This window comes from Fulmarus glacialis, unplaced genomic scaffold (genome assembly GCF_000690835.1).
Source record: "Fulmarus glacialis isolate BGI_N327 unplaced genomic scaffold, ASM69083v1 scaffold7428, whole genome shotgun sequence".
In the NCBI taxonomy this organism is placed as follows: Eukaryota; Metazoa; Chordata; class Aves; order Procellariiformes; family Procellariidae; genus Fulmarus; species Fulmarus glacialis.
In genome coordinates this window covers 88366-102203 of record NW_009228867.1, presented here as the reverse complement: position 1 = coordinate 102203, position 13838 = coordinate 88366, and the positions used below count along the sequence as shown (strand labels likewise).

The window sequence follows — 13838 nt, the reverse complement described above, 5'->3', positions numbered from 1 at the left end:
GCCACTACCCGGCTCCGCGTGTCACGTGACCGCAAAACCTAGCCATCACCTGGGGGGCGGGGCGCGAGCACCCTTCGCCGCCATTTTGCTAAAGGGAAGGAAGAAGGGAGGGGAAGGCTTTTAGCCCTTACGGGCAACCCCCCGCCCTCCGGGTTGAAGTTAGTGGTTGCCATTTTGAGAAAGGGCAAGGCAAGTTCCGGCTGGTAGGAAGCGTACCGCCATGCTGGAATTGGGCACTGAATAGCGAGTGAAGCTACTGTGGAGCCATCTTAGGTGTGGGAAAGCTGACTGACTCTGAGGCGAGGTAGGGTGTGGGCGTCACGGCTGGACAGGGTTTCTCTGGGAACAGACAGGGAAACTGCGTTTAGTGCAGCATGAGCAGCCAGGTTGTGAGAGGTGCCAAACTGACCTTTTTGTTCGGGGCCTCTGGCAAGGCACGGCAGTTTTCTTGGGAGAGGAATGGTGTTTCCCAGTGAATCTCTAATTTCCAGGCCCTTGCCAGCACCCAGCAGCCAGCTTCCTAGTTTTGCCCCGCTCCCAGGCTGCCACCAAATCCCTCGTAAAGTAGGCAGAAATCGGCACTTTGAAGGAGAAAACTCCAGCGCATTGTGAGAAAGACCTTCGATTGCTTGCATGGGAAAAGGCAGGGAGTGGCCCTGGGGCACAGGGCCAGGCCCTGAGCGGTCTTGCACCGGAAAGGGGTGCTGGCAGCCTCATGGGCTTCCCTGGGAATCCCAGTTGGCCCCAGTGAGACCTGCAGCTGCGTCAGCAGGACCCCAGAGGGATCCTGAAAGTGGGTTTTGACTTGCGCCACTAGCGTGGAACAACCCTTTCCGTTTCGCAACCTTCATGTGGCACACCGCAGGGCAGCTGCATAAAAATATGGCCAGCTGAGATGGTGCTGTGCCACGCGTTAAAAGTTTCTGTGAGGATAGCCAGGGTGTTCCCTCAGACTCCAGTTCATGAAAGCATTCGACTCAGAGGGAAAGTAATCAGGAGATTGGCAATCAGCGTGATAATCCTATAAAAATCCTTAAAGGGGAACTGTCTGTCTCCTGACCTCAGTGTTTTACACAGGCGATGCTCCGTGTGCTTAAAGGAGGAATGAGGCACTGGGAGATGCAGTGGCTGACATCATGTGAGCAGTGTGTTAGAGCTCTGGAAAAGCCGAGGTTTTGCACGTTTCTGTCCGTAAAGAATGCTGTTATTCGAGCCACTGCCTTTCTTATCCATGTCATTGAGGAACCTAATGTCTCAGTGATGACGTTACCTGACTGACGTTTCCTGTTTATTTCTTTTTTAATAACAATACCAAACACTCACAAAACATTTTGCACTTTACAGCAATATCAAGCATTAACTAATGAACCTGCTCACACCCAAATGAGCTATCCAATGTCATTATTACATGCAGAAGGACAGAGCGACTTCCTCAAGGCTGCAGTGAGTCAGTGGCAGAGGCAGAATTATGCTCATGGTTCTAATTCACATTCGTTCCAGCAGACTGTACAGTTTTGCACACCTGGAAGGTTTGCAAAACTGTCATGAATTATTAATTGGTTAATTTTGATAATTTCTCAAATTAATGCATCAATTTATTCCAGGTAGAAGGCTTCAGCTGTGGAATTCAGTCTCTTATTCACTCACAGGAGCCTAAAAGTGTCAGCCTTCAACTCATATTTCCATCCTATGATGAGCTGAGTGCCTCCCCTTTTCGGTTGGTATAGGAAAACATTCTTAGAATCTGTTTTGATGGAAAGAAGAGGAGATTTTGGTGGGACTCCGAGGACTTTTATTCTGCATTAGGAATCTCGACCTTGCTTTTTACCTGTTTTTTTTTCTTTATGTCTTTGTCCATGACCCGAGGGCATGTGATCTGGACCCTTTGTAAGCCCAAATATAACCAATAAAATTATTGAGGACTTACTCATTGCTTCTTTTGCAGATAAGATAATTTTCCATTGTTAATGCTTGTCTGTTTCAGTTGTTCTTTCTTGATAGTACTTTAATCTCAGCCAACCCAAAGAACACCTGTTGTTTCGAGATGACTGATTTGAGATACCATGTATGTCCGGATCTCCAAAAAAACCTGGAAAACTCTGCTGCTTGCATCAGAAATTAAATTGTCCCATATGGACACAGTCAAGAGTTGCTTTTTGCATACAGCTTTACTTCCAGAATGTATAAAATGCATCATCTCCCCTCTTGTTTCCTTTGATCTTTCAGTCCCACCATCAATTGTTACAGTGAAGAACTGTAGAAATGTATCAACTATGTTTCTCTATTTCTAATAATGATAAGAACTTCTTTCTCTTCAGTGAAGTATAGGAACTCTCAACAGAACAGCAGAACCAGCTCACCAGACATTGTTCTTAGTAGGTACCATGTTAGGAAAAGGCAGGTGAAAAGTAATAAAACTGGTCTTTGTCTAATGACTTTTCTCTCAGTGAAAATAAAGGTTTCACTGAAATTTATTGTAGGAATTAATCTAACCAAGTGGCTGGAAAGCCTTCCTTTCACCAAACTGGAGGGAGTTCTGATACCAGTTCAGGAATGACCACAAGTATAGAATGATTTGATAATTTAAGCTTCATATAACAAGCGCATCAGTAGAAAAACTGTGGATGAAAAAGTCATGCTCTGGCTGGAAAAAAGAAGGAACCAAATCTCTGCATCCAGTGGTTAAATATTACAGAGCTGCCTTGTATTGTTCTCAAGGAAGCCAGTATATCCTATTTTAGAGCTTTTAAATTTGCTCATCTGTTTCATTTCTCGTTAGCATCTGAATCATCAAACAGGACAGTTTTTGTGTTACCCAATAGATGTACATTTAAAGTGAAATTGTACCCAGTTTCTTAGAAGCAGAATTGAATCGTTCCAAACAGAATTTAAGAAAAAAATCAGAGCGCACAATAAATTATTCTGATCACAAAGGGAAAAGAGAAACTGTGCTCATGTAACAATTTTCCACCTGTCTAATTTAATAGAATTATCTGTTAAAAGAATCACTCCTATGAAAGTCACATCCAACCTCAGATTCAGTTTATATAAAAATATATAAATATGCAACCTGTTGCAGTGCATAAAATTCTGTTATCCTTTGTTAACTGGAATTGTTCACAAACTTCCTCCCATCAGCAGGCAAATGGAAAAAAACAGTAATACAAATTCTGAAAATAATTCTTTTTGCACAAACTCCTAAAGTCATTGTGATATATTTTTATGGGCTCTTCTTAGGTGAATTGTTATTTGATTCTGTGATAAATTTGTTGGGAAAGGCAAGTGACAAGTCCTTCAGTCAAAAAAAGACCCTATATTTTGAACATATACAAGTAAACACGAATAAATACATATACACTCCACAGTATTTTATTTCTATGGAGTGGTTTCTCTGCAGAATGTATTGTGTCCTAGATAAGAGGTTTGTAATATACTCCACTCATGTAATTAGGCAATATTTTCCATAAAACTTTTATAAACTTACTAAAAGTATTCCTAGATTTACCAAGGTTGGTACCATCCTTTGTGCATACTTCTACGTAACTATGTTGCCTTATTTCCCATGGATAAGTTTAGATTAACAAGGTATTAAAAAAAAAAAAAAAAAAGAGGCAAAAAAAAATTGAGAGATGTGTGAACTGTTGCCTCATTGGTGTATACAAGAGCAGCTTCCTGTTGCTTTATCTGAGGAAGCAGAAGTCAGAAGCAGACACAGGTTACACTACTGATGGCATCACAGTGAAACTGCTACGCGGGGACACATGGCTGCCTTGGTAAGTGTTCAAAATCCCAGAAGTCAGATACACATCTTATGTTCTGGTACAGATTTCAAGCTGGCTTTCCCTTAATGTGATGCGGACATCATACAACAAAAAGAAGGGAGGACACAAAAGGGGCTGGAAAAGATTGCTTTGGAAGAAGGAGTATTTAACTCCCAGCACAAGTGAAACATGAAACAAAAGGGCAAATGACATCAAAAGATTGAATTAGGAAAGACATGCTGGCTTGATTTGTTGTTGTAATGGTATTGCCATGATCAAAATACCTGTTGCTTAGGAGAGGCAAGAAGGATGGAGAACAGTATTTGGGAGTGAGTTTCCAGGATTCTGAGCTGATGTCTTCACTGCAAAAAATGCTTCAGGCCTCACAGGGGGTTCCAGTAGCTCTTCTGTTACTGTTCTTTAATATTTTGTGGCACTAACAAGGTACTCAGCGCTATTTATATAAATATACACAATGCTTAAAACTTAGCCAAAAAAATGAGCTGTGCTAAAAGTAGCTTCTTAGAATACCAAGTATCATGTACATGAAAATACTTTGTACAGCATCTTTCTGTATGCATAGAGGAAAACGTGATGCACTAAAGCTATAGCAAAATATTACTCGCCTGCCTGGCGTATATCCTAACAAACATAGCTTTTTTTCCTATTTACTCATGTTAACAGAATTTTTATGCTCTTATAAAACACTCCATGAAGCGTATCTAAAAGTTAAAAAGACTGAGTTCTTTTAGACCTGTTTGAGTCTCTACAGAATCTCATGGAGTGAAATTTAGTGTTGCATGAGGAGAAATGCTGTTCATTTTAAGCAAAAATGTCCATGTTACTAAAAGGCATGTTTCAACGCTCCTAAACTGTGAAGTTTTTCAGAATTCAGTTTTGAGATCTGCTCATTACGAAAAAAGATCCAGGTATGGGAGGTCCTTGTACTTGAGGAAATCGGCTTGGCACTATAACTTATTTTGAGAACACAAAGCAATCTACTTTGTTGAAATTGCTTTGAGAGAAAAAAGAAATCAAGAAAACCATCTGTACTTCCATCTCACGGCTGATATACAATAGCACCAGTACGGCAGGTACTGCACTAGCTCACACAAAATTGTTTTCTTCCCCTGAAACTTATCTAAAAAGCAAAGTACTTGTAAAAACTTACATTATAATGAATATTGCTTACAGCAATATTGCCCTTTTATGAACTTGAATTTGAAATAAAGGGTGAAATGTATCAGTTGCAGATGTTTCCAAAATTAAACTGGTGTTTAGTAGATAATGGAAGATTTTTCTTTTAATTAATGACTCCACTTTTCTGTTAATAACACAAAATCCTTACAGTTTTCTTTATCTTCTCTAATTTCCCAAACTGTAGTTGAATTCATTTATCTGAAAAATAAAAAAGACTCCTCCATTCTTCCCTTAGAAAGTTGTTTACGGATAAGAGTATGGAATATCATTTTGTATTTGTGCTTATGAAAGTATAACTTTATACTTATTTTGTTACTTTCAAAATGTCATAAATGGAGAGACTGCATAAAGCTGAATCTGAAAAAGATACTGTAGGAATGCAGCAATACAAATACAATATGTAATGAGTACTTTTCTCCAGAAACTTTCACAAGGTTCCTTTACAGGCTTGTTTGCATACATTACTCGAAGCATAGCATTTGCTCATCCATTTCTCTAAATTTTATGTCTGACTGACTTTTTTCAGAGTTCTTGTACAGCAGGTTTTCTGTTAGCAAAATGACAAAGAGACAGGGACAGTGATAATAATTGAATAATGTGGCTAAAAGAAAAAATTACTCTTGAGAATTTTTTTTTTCATTTAAAACACATCTGATTCCAAAACAAGTCTATAAGTAAGTCACAAGTCTACAGAATTAGTCACAGTGGGTTTGGACCATGAAAGTCAAACCATTAGACTATATTGTTAAGCAGAAATTCCTCAATAGAGAAATTAGAGATTGGAAAAAATTAACAGTCAGTGGGAAAAATTATCAAACATTGTGTTTTAGGATAGCTGTAAGCCAACACCATCCTCCTGGGCAAAACCAGCATGTATGCTCAGTAGCTGAGAGAAAACCTGGGAATGCCTCAGATCATGCATTCAGGTAAGACAAATTATTTTGCATTAGGTAGTCCTAATTATCAGAAAAAACCTAAGCAAGGAAGTATGATATGGACCATTTCCCCTGAGATAAGGCCCCAAGTAACTGTAATGAAATGTGTTGTAATCAGGGTAAAATAGTGCTTTCTGCATTGATGTTTCTGTGCAAGAAACTGCAGCATGCATTGTGGTATGCTTCATTTGCTGGCTTTTTGACACACTTCAGTATAGGTCATCAATACATGCCAGAATGACACACTTCTTGTTATTATTCTCATTGAAAGCATGTCCTTGTGTAAGTAGCATCAATGTGTCATCAAAGCTGGGACATGGATTACCTGGGGAATTTTAGACAGCCTCCAAGGCTTTGTTCATAGAAACTATTGATGATACTGGTTAAAAATAAAAGAAAACCATGGGGTACAGTGACCTGTGAACATGAAGGACAGAAAAAAATTGCCAAGGTGGCAAATTTCATGTGGTCTCAGCTCTCTTCTTTGAATCCCATTTTCAGTGTCCCAGCCTGCCACTAGCCAGTTGTATCTTAAGGTAGTTCCTTAAGGCAGATGGCAGAAGAGCAAAGCAAGGTCTTGCCCCAAAGAACACGCGGTTTATTCAGACAAGTGCAATATAAGGACAAGTATTTTACCTTACAATCAGTGAGATCAACAGAGCAAAACTTTTAGAAAGAATGAGCTAAAAAGAGAAAGCTGAAGAAAAGAAGGTGAGTGGTATGAAGAAATTGGCATGTTGATCTGTGAGTAGATACGAAAGAGCTGAGAAATGTAACTGTGAGAGGAGCCGTTCTGAGTAACATGGAGACAAGTCGGGAGCTTGTAAGGGTGATAAGTCTGTAATATAACAAGTCAACTAAAAATGGAGAAAGAGTTTGAGGGGGAGGGAGAAGGAATTCCAGTTTCTCAGTCACGCAACTAGTAAACACTGCCTCATACACTTGCTACATTACACACATGCTTCTGAAAGGGTACGTTTCCCTGTTAGACATGAAGAGACCTGTCACAGGAAAAGAGATGCTAAAATGTGATTAGAAGAAGAGATAGGCATTTAATCTTTTACTCATGTGGTCAGTCTGAAAATGTTTGCTTTGCTTTTGGTGAGAAGTGGGTCAGCAAAACCCTGGGATCCAATTTCTAGAGCTAGATTTTTAATTTGTGATACTTATCTGTACTGGTAAGCTTACGATGCCCTATTTACAGTGTGGTTTTATTAAACCACACTGAAGAGCAGACATCTTACATTTGTCTTAAATATAGACACTGCGTTTTTTTAATTAGTCATCATGTAAGTAAAGCTGCTTTACTTACTGCTTTACTTTTCCTTGTCTTTCAAGCCTGTGAATTAATTCAGCTCTAACTGTGAAAAGTTAGCCAACTTGATCAAATAAAGCAGTGGCTGGTAAAATTAAATATGTGCTTTCTGACTAGTTTTGTCATTGCTCCTTTTTTTTCTGAATATGCATTAAAGTTTTTTTTTTATGGAAAAGAGATCCATATAATAACCTCTCAACAGAGGCAATAAACCTACTTGGGTTTCTCTTATAAACCCACAAACCTCCTCCACACACACACGCATCAAACCCACAAAAGGCAGAGTGAATTTGCCTACCACATGGGAAAATCCCTGCACCCAAGTTGTCTTCAGGTTGAGCTGTTTCCTATGTGGGAACAGTTGTAGATGGTGCTATCTTGCAACCTACTCATTCTACAACCTTTTCGCCTCCTCTGCTGGCAGTCTAGGCTCAAACCACAGATGAGTTATCACAGGCAGTCTTTGAAGCAGTTCGTATGTTTGGCAGTAGAACTGGACCACAAAAAATATTCCCCATTTGCATATCTCCTGAACAATTAGATCTTTGGAGAAGAGAATTACTGAGTGTCAGACCTGTGATATAATCAGTGAGTACCAGCTGTCTCATGGCTATGGTTGTACACCCTTTCTTACTTAAAGGTCAGCTCTTCTAAGTGCTTCTAAGGCTCACACACCCAACTCCTCCAGTCCCACTTCTTTAGTCAGGGCTGCTGTTTTACTGGTATTTTCATGTTGAAGCTGTTGACACCCACAGCCCTGGTAGTGACTAAGATAAGCTTAGTTGCTAATGGTTTTATAAACTCATGCATGGCAACTGGAATTCTTAGAGGAAATTAAAAATTGTATTCAGAGAGTTTCCACCTCACATGAGTCTAAGTGACACCCTGGCAGATTCTCCTGTGCATGCAGGAGCCCAGTAGCCTGGCAGATTTCACATGAGGTTTCCTAGAACATGCAGTAAGCTTTGCTGGAATAGCACAGTTGATGGCAAGTTCTTGGGGGCTCGCATACAAAGGAGGGGAGGGAAAGCAGGAAAGTATGAGGACGCGACAAGAGAGTGATTCGCAATAGGGAGACATACCAGCCACACATTCTCCTCTTCTGAGCAGATCCCAACATCTAGCGGTACCTGAATCCCTGTCTTTCTATCCTTGTCTCTCCATTGACTTAGAGGGGAGGAGGTTATTGGGGATAAGAAATCTGCCATATTTGTATGGCCAAAACCCTGTTCTACTCACCAGAATAACAGAAAGTGCATTTCTGTTATTTGTGTGCACTTTCTGATCTCCTTCGACTCTCCCACAAGAGAGACCTGGGATTGTAGGACCCTGCTCCTCTGGAAATATCTTAACTACTCATCCTGCTTCTGCTGTAGAAGCTTGCATCTGACTGACCGTGACCACCTTAGACATTTGGGTTCCTCCTCCTATGCACTCCTAACTTCAGGAGCGTTTAAAATCTTTGATCTCCTACAAACACAGCTTCTTTCTTCTGAAAAAAGACACCCACCAAGAAGCCCATAAAAAAAAAACGAAAATGTTGTTATAGCTGACATTTTTCCTTTTTGGTAACAGAAGGCTGGAATCTTACCAACCAGGTCCTGAAGAACTAACAGATGACCACCCATCAGACTACAGAGGGGTTTTTATTGCATGCAGGCTGGAATTAGCCCAAAGATAATACTCGGGGTGGACAATGAACAACACTGCTAAGTGCCATGATGATCACACCCTGGACAAGTATTTGTTTCCATTTGTGTACAGCATTGTGATGATGATCAGTATTCCCATCAACTGCATATCCCTCTATGCATCTTGCATTCAGGTGAGGAAAAAGAATGAGTTAGCCATCTACCTCTTCAGCCTATACCTGGCTGACATTTTGTACTCTCTGATTCTGCCTCTCTGGATTGATTATGCCTGGAACGGAGATAACTGGAGGCTCTCTGCCTTGCTTTGTCAGATTTCTGCCTTCCTGATGTATTTGAATTTCTACACCAGCACTGCGTTCCTTGCTTGCATCTCTGTTGACAGGTACCTTGCATTAGTTCACCCCTTGAAGCTCCAGCACTTGCGCACAAGAAGATTTTCGTTGATTGTCAGCATAATTGTTTGGCTTCTGGAAAGCATCTTGAATTCAGTCATATTGGTGAACAAAGAAGTATTCAATGATCCTTGCAATTTCACTAATCATACGTTATGCTATGAGAAATACCCCCTGGAATTGTGGCAGGCACGGATAAATTTATTCCGGATATGTTCAGGATACCTGGTCCCTTTGATAATAATCATGTTTTGCTACCATAAAATCTACCAAGTAGTGAGGTGTAATCAAGCCGCAGTAGATGAAGAAAAGAAAAAAGTGAAGAAACTTATTCTGAATATCACAGTTACTTACATCGTTTGCTTCACTCCTTATCACGTTATATTGCTTATTCGCAGCATCAAAGAACCTCACACCACTGACCCACAGCTTTTGCAGTTGATGTATAAGGTTTACAGAATCACACAGGCCTTAACAAGTTTGAATTGCATTGCCGATCCCATTCTCTACTGCTTTGTGAGTGAAACTGCACGAAAAGACATACTGAATTTGCTCAGGTGTTGCTTGTGCCTGCAAAAGCGTGAGGGAGACCAAGTGAAAGTCCATCCTCTGTGCGGTTCTGCTGCAAAGAGCAGTGCGCTGACCACCTGCAGAACTTCCTGTGAAACAGAGACTGTCAAAAATGCCTGAGCGAGCACATTCAAAGCAAAACTGGATAACCTAAAGGGGAAAGAAAGAAAAATTCTTCCCCAGTCTGTATCTAGGAAATACCCCAAAAGTCACAGATAGATTACTAATCTAAGCGAAATCAGTAGCTGGAGCTAATAAGAACTTATTACAGGGTCAATGAAATCGATGGAACATCAACACGTATCTTTAAATCAGGCATGGTACATAAATCAATGAGAACAAACAAATGCACAGTCAAGAAAGATGACCAAGAAAGATGACACGCTGACAAAATTACTGAGGATCCCCCACAGAACTGCCTCCTGTCGCAGCTTGCTAGCTAGCCTGCGTGCTGGACATGCCCGTACTCAACAGGAGGAAGGCTGAAGTCCTCTTAACCTAGTCATTTGTTTTCCAGTTTTAGTAGAAACCTAAAGCTTAGCTGGGAAGGAGCCCCAAAAGGGATTTTTTTTTTAAATCAGTACTGTGATAGAAGTGAATAAAGCGCACACAGACATGGAGATCATTCAAATGATTGACAAAGGAGTAGACAGAGGGAGGGTGGCAAATCTCTCTAATTCCATGGTGTAATTTATGGTGCTATGACGGTTCCTGTGTTTCAGTAATGACTCAAGTTGTCCTTCAGCAGACCTCTGAGAGTAGCCACTTCTTAAAATTGTGGACCTCATGTGGACGGGTACTTACCTGCTCTTAAGCTTTTCAGCGTTTGTTTTCTTTGGAAAAATACATGTTCTAATGTGTAACCATATGTCATGCAGTTTCATTACAATATCAATATTGGGTTTCAGACAGTTGAAGATTCATTACTTCAGATGCCTATAAAGAACCAAATTCTAGCCACTGGTGGTTTAACTCAGATTAGATTTTTCCTGATATATGCAGGATTGAAAGGACCAGCCTTTGGCCTTGCTTATTATGACTGAAATCTGGAGTGTGGTTACATTTAAAGAGTCAATAGAGCAAGAAGGTTTGTATCCATTTACTTAACTGCACCTGGAGGCCTCAGCTAGAGGTTCCAGGGCTCTCAGTCTGCCAGTTTTAAAAAAGTCAAACAACAAACCAACAAGCAATGCTGACAAACCAGCAAAGAACACGAGTGTACCAACAAACAATAAGAATGGCAGCAAAAGAACCCACATATTGAAGGGGCTGACTGAAGTTAGCACAAAAGTGCAGCTGTTAATTCAGGGACCTGTTCCTGCGCAGGCCCCTGCAGCGGCTGCGTGGTTCCCTGGGAGCAGCGGGCACTCAGCCCTCTGAAAAGAGTTAGAACACCATGGAAAGGATCCTCTCGCAACCTTTTCAATTTTGTTAAGTTGCCAGGAAGAATGTTTGGTTATGGTGGTTGTCCAGTTCCATAGGGAAAAAAAATTTCTTTCCATCAAAAAAATCCCCCTCTAGCAAGTTTGTATAGTGGAAAGATTTTGACCAGCGCTTTTTCAGCACACTTCTAGGTCTGACATTATACTTGGAGGATGAGCATACAGAGGTCACAAACGATATGGAAATTCTTATGAGAAGGTCCCTCTGCATGTAAATTACAAATTTCTCCATTACAAAGAGTCGCTTTCATTGTTTTCATGAGTTCCTGTTTGTGCCTGTTTATACTTTCAATTAATTTCACATTCCCAGAGGGGAACTTGAGAGGCTGAGGGGCTGGGCTTGTTCAGCCCGGAGAAGAGAAGGCTTTGGGGGACCTAATTGCGGTACCTGCAAGGAGGGTGTTGAGAAGATGGAGCCAAGCTCTTCACAGGAGAGCATAGCAGGAGGACAAGAAATGATGTGCATAACTTGAAGCAATAAGGGTCAGAGTTGATACAAGGAAAAACTTTTGAACTATGAGGACTGCCAAGCAGTGGAGCAGGTTGCACCAAGATGTTCTGCAGCTCCATCCTGACAGGTTTTCAGGACCCAACTGAACAAAGCCCTGAGCAACCTGGTCTGGCCTCACAGCTGACCTTCCTTTGAGCAGAAGGTTAGACTAGAGATTTCCTGAGGTCCCTTCCAACCAGAATTGTCCTGTGATCCGATGAACTGTGTATGTCATTATTCTGGCTGTTGCCTTCCTCTCAAAAAAAGTATGTTCCTTTCCCTTCTTTGTTTCCATTTGCTGGATTTTGTTTTGTTTTGATGTGGGCTTTTTTCTGTAATACCTTCTTATATGTTATAAAGGAAAGAGTATGCAAGCAGCAGTGCGAGTTACTTCACCAAGATATGCTCCTGTGCCGACCTATGTATTTTGTAACAGAATGTGAAATTTCACTGCAGCACTGGAAAAAAAGCGGAACCGAGCTTCACTGTAACTTCGTGGAAAAAAGAACTCAGTGGTTCATTTCCAGACCTTTCACATGCCAGAAAGGTTGGAAAGTTAATTCTACTGGGGTTTTTAATTTATTTCGAATAAAGAATAACGAAAACTAAAACAAAGCAACAAAACTGAGTCAAATTTAACTTGTGTGTCAGGGAGTAGTGAGAGCTGGCTGCTCTGCAAGGGACGGGGAGCCAGGAGCTGAGGGTGACAGCCAGGCAGGCTGGGCAGCATCCTCACCGAGAAGCCATGCGGTCCCACGGCACCCCAGCGAGGCACGCAGAGCAGGTCCGGTGATGGTGACCAGCGTTGGCCAACAGCTCTGTGATCACCAGACAAATCCATAGTGACGAGGCAGGTCTGAGGTCAAGCCGGGAAGCCAAGTCAGGAAGGCAAGGTCAGGATCAGCAAGGTACGAGGCCAGGCACGGCCGCACCATGTCAGCACTGGCCTCTGCACAGGCAGCCAGCCCCAAGGAGGCAGGAGAAGAGACCACCAACTCTGTTGGTAAACTTAGGGCCCTGACCGTATGCAAAGAGCTTAATTTCCACAAAATTTGGCCCTGGGTTTATACTTTTTAATATTCCACCAATGCTCATGAAAGCCATAGCTTGGACCAGCTTACACTGGTATGTGTGGATGTTTTTCATAGCATTATTTCCTATAGTACCTCCCTGCATTGCTGACGATCCACTTCAAGATAAAGGAAAACAATTACGACGGCTGGGCCTCATGAAAAAGCTCAGATAAGTTCAGGGTCCTATCACTTTATGATAATAAAATGTAGGTACTTAATCCCTTCGATTGTTCTGAAATGCTCAGTCTATGTGTTCAAATCACAACCCTCTGGAGAAATGAGGAAACTTTTAAATGTAAAGTCTACAATGTCCTGTACTTCAATCATTTCTGTATTTACCTCATTACTCTTACATAGCTAAAAATTTACACTTTTTTTCATTCTCTCTCCAAAATTGTTTGTCCCTGCTGGACCAAATTTACTGTATCAGAGTGAACATCTATGTTCTTTTTAAAATTGCAGGGTTACAGGAGAGGTACTTTTCACTATGCAAACATGGCATAGTGAAAAGTAAATGTCATCATCCAGGCTCCAATCCACGCTGGATTATTGTTACTGAATATTCCATTTAGAATTCCTGATGGCTGTGCAGGCAAAAAAACAAGTGCAAATTCACAGGAACTCTTCCCAAAGCAAGGACATTCCTTACAGAAGAGAGTTTATAAAATCCAAATGTCTATTTAATAGCAAGAAGAAATGCCTGCATTCAACCTCCATGTTCCTCACAGACAATGCCTAAAAGCATTAATGTACGGCCTCAGTGAGTCACTAGTTCCTCTCTCACTTCCCAATCTATACAATAAGAATATGGATAAATAAAAGGGCTGTGATGGTAATTTAGTTAATATCCACAGGGTGTGAAATGTCAGTGCCAAATGATATTGTTGTTGGCATAGTAACAGCAGAGGTGAATTTGTATATCAATAATTCACTTAAAGCAGAATCCATCTGCCAAAAGTCCAGCAAAGATATAGCTCAGCTTCGTAAGTTGGGAGCTTTTCAGTGAAC

At 41.0% G+C, this 13838-nt stretch overlaps 1 protein-coding gene across 1 annotated transcript; it reads left to right on the top strand.

Annotated features, from left to right (window-relative positions):
• Positions 1-8796: 8796 nt before the first annotated feature.
• On the top strand, positions 8797-9945 carry GPR65 (G protein-coupled receptor 65). Its single transcript, XM_009583627.1, has one exon. It carries the CDS (start codon positions 8908-8910, stop codon positions 9943-9945), a length of 1038 nt encoding a protein of 345 aa, XP_009581922.1. The 5' UTR covers positions 8797-8907.
• Positions 9946-13838: the final 3893 nt, after the last annotated feature.

Excerpts from the sequence above, each read along its gene's own strand:
- GPR65 (XM_009583627.1), top strand. The coding sequence starts at position 8,908 with ATGAACAACACTGCTAAGTGCCATGATGATCACACCCTGGACAAGTAT.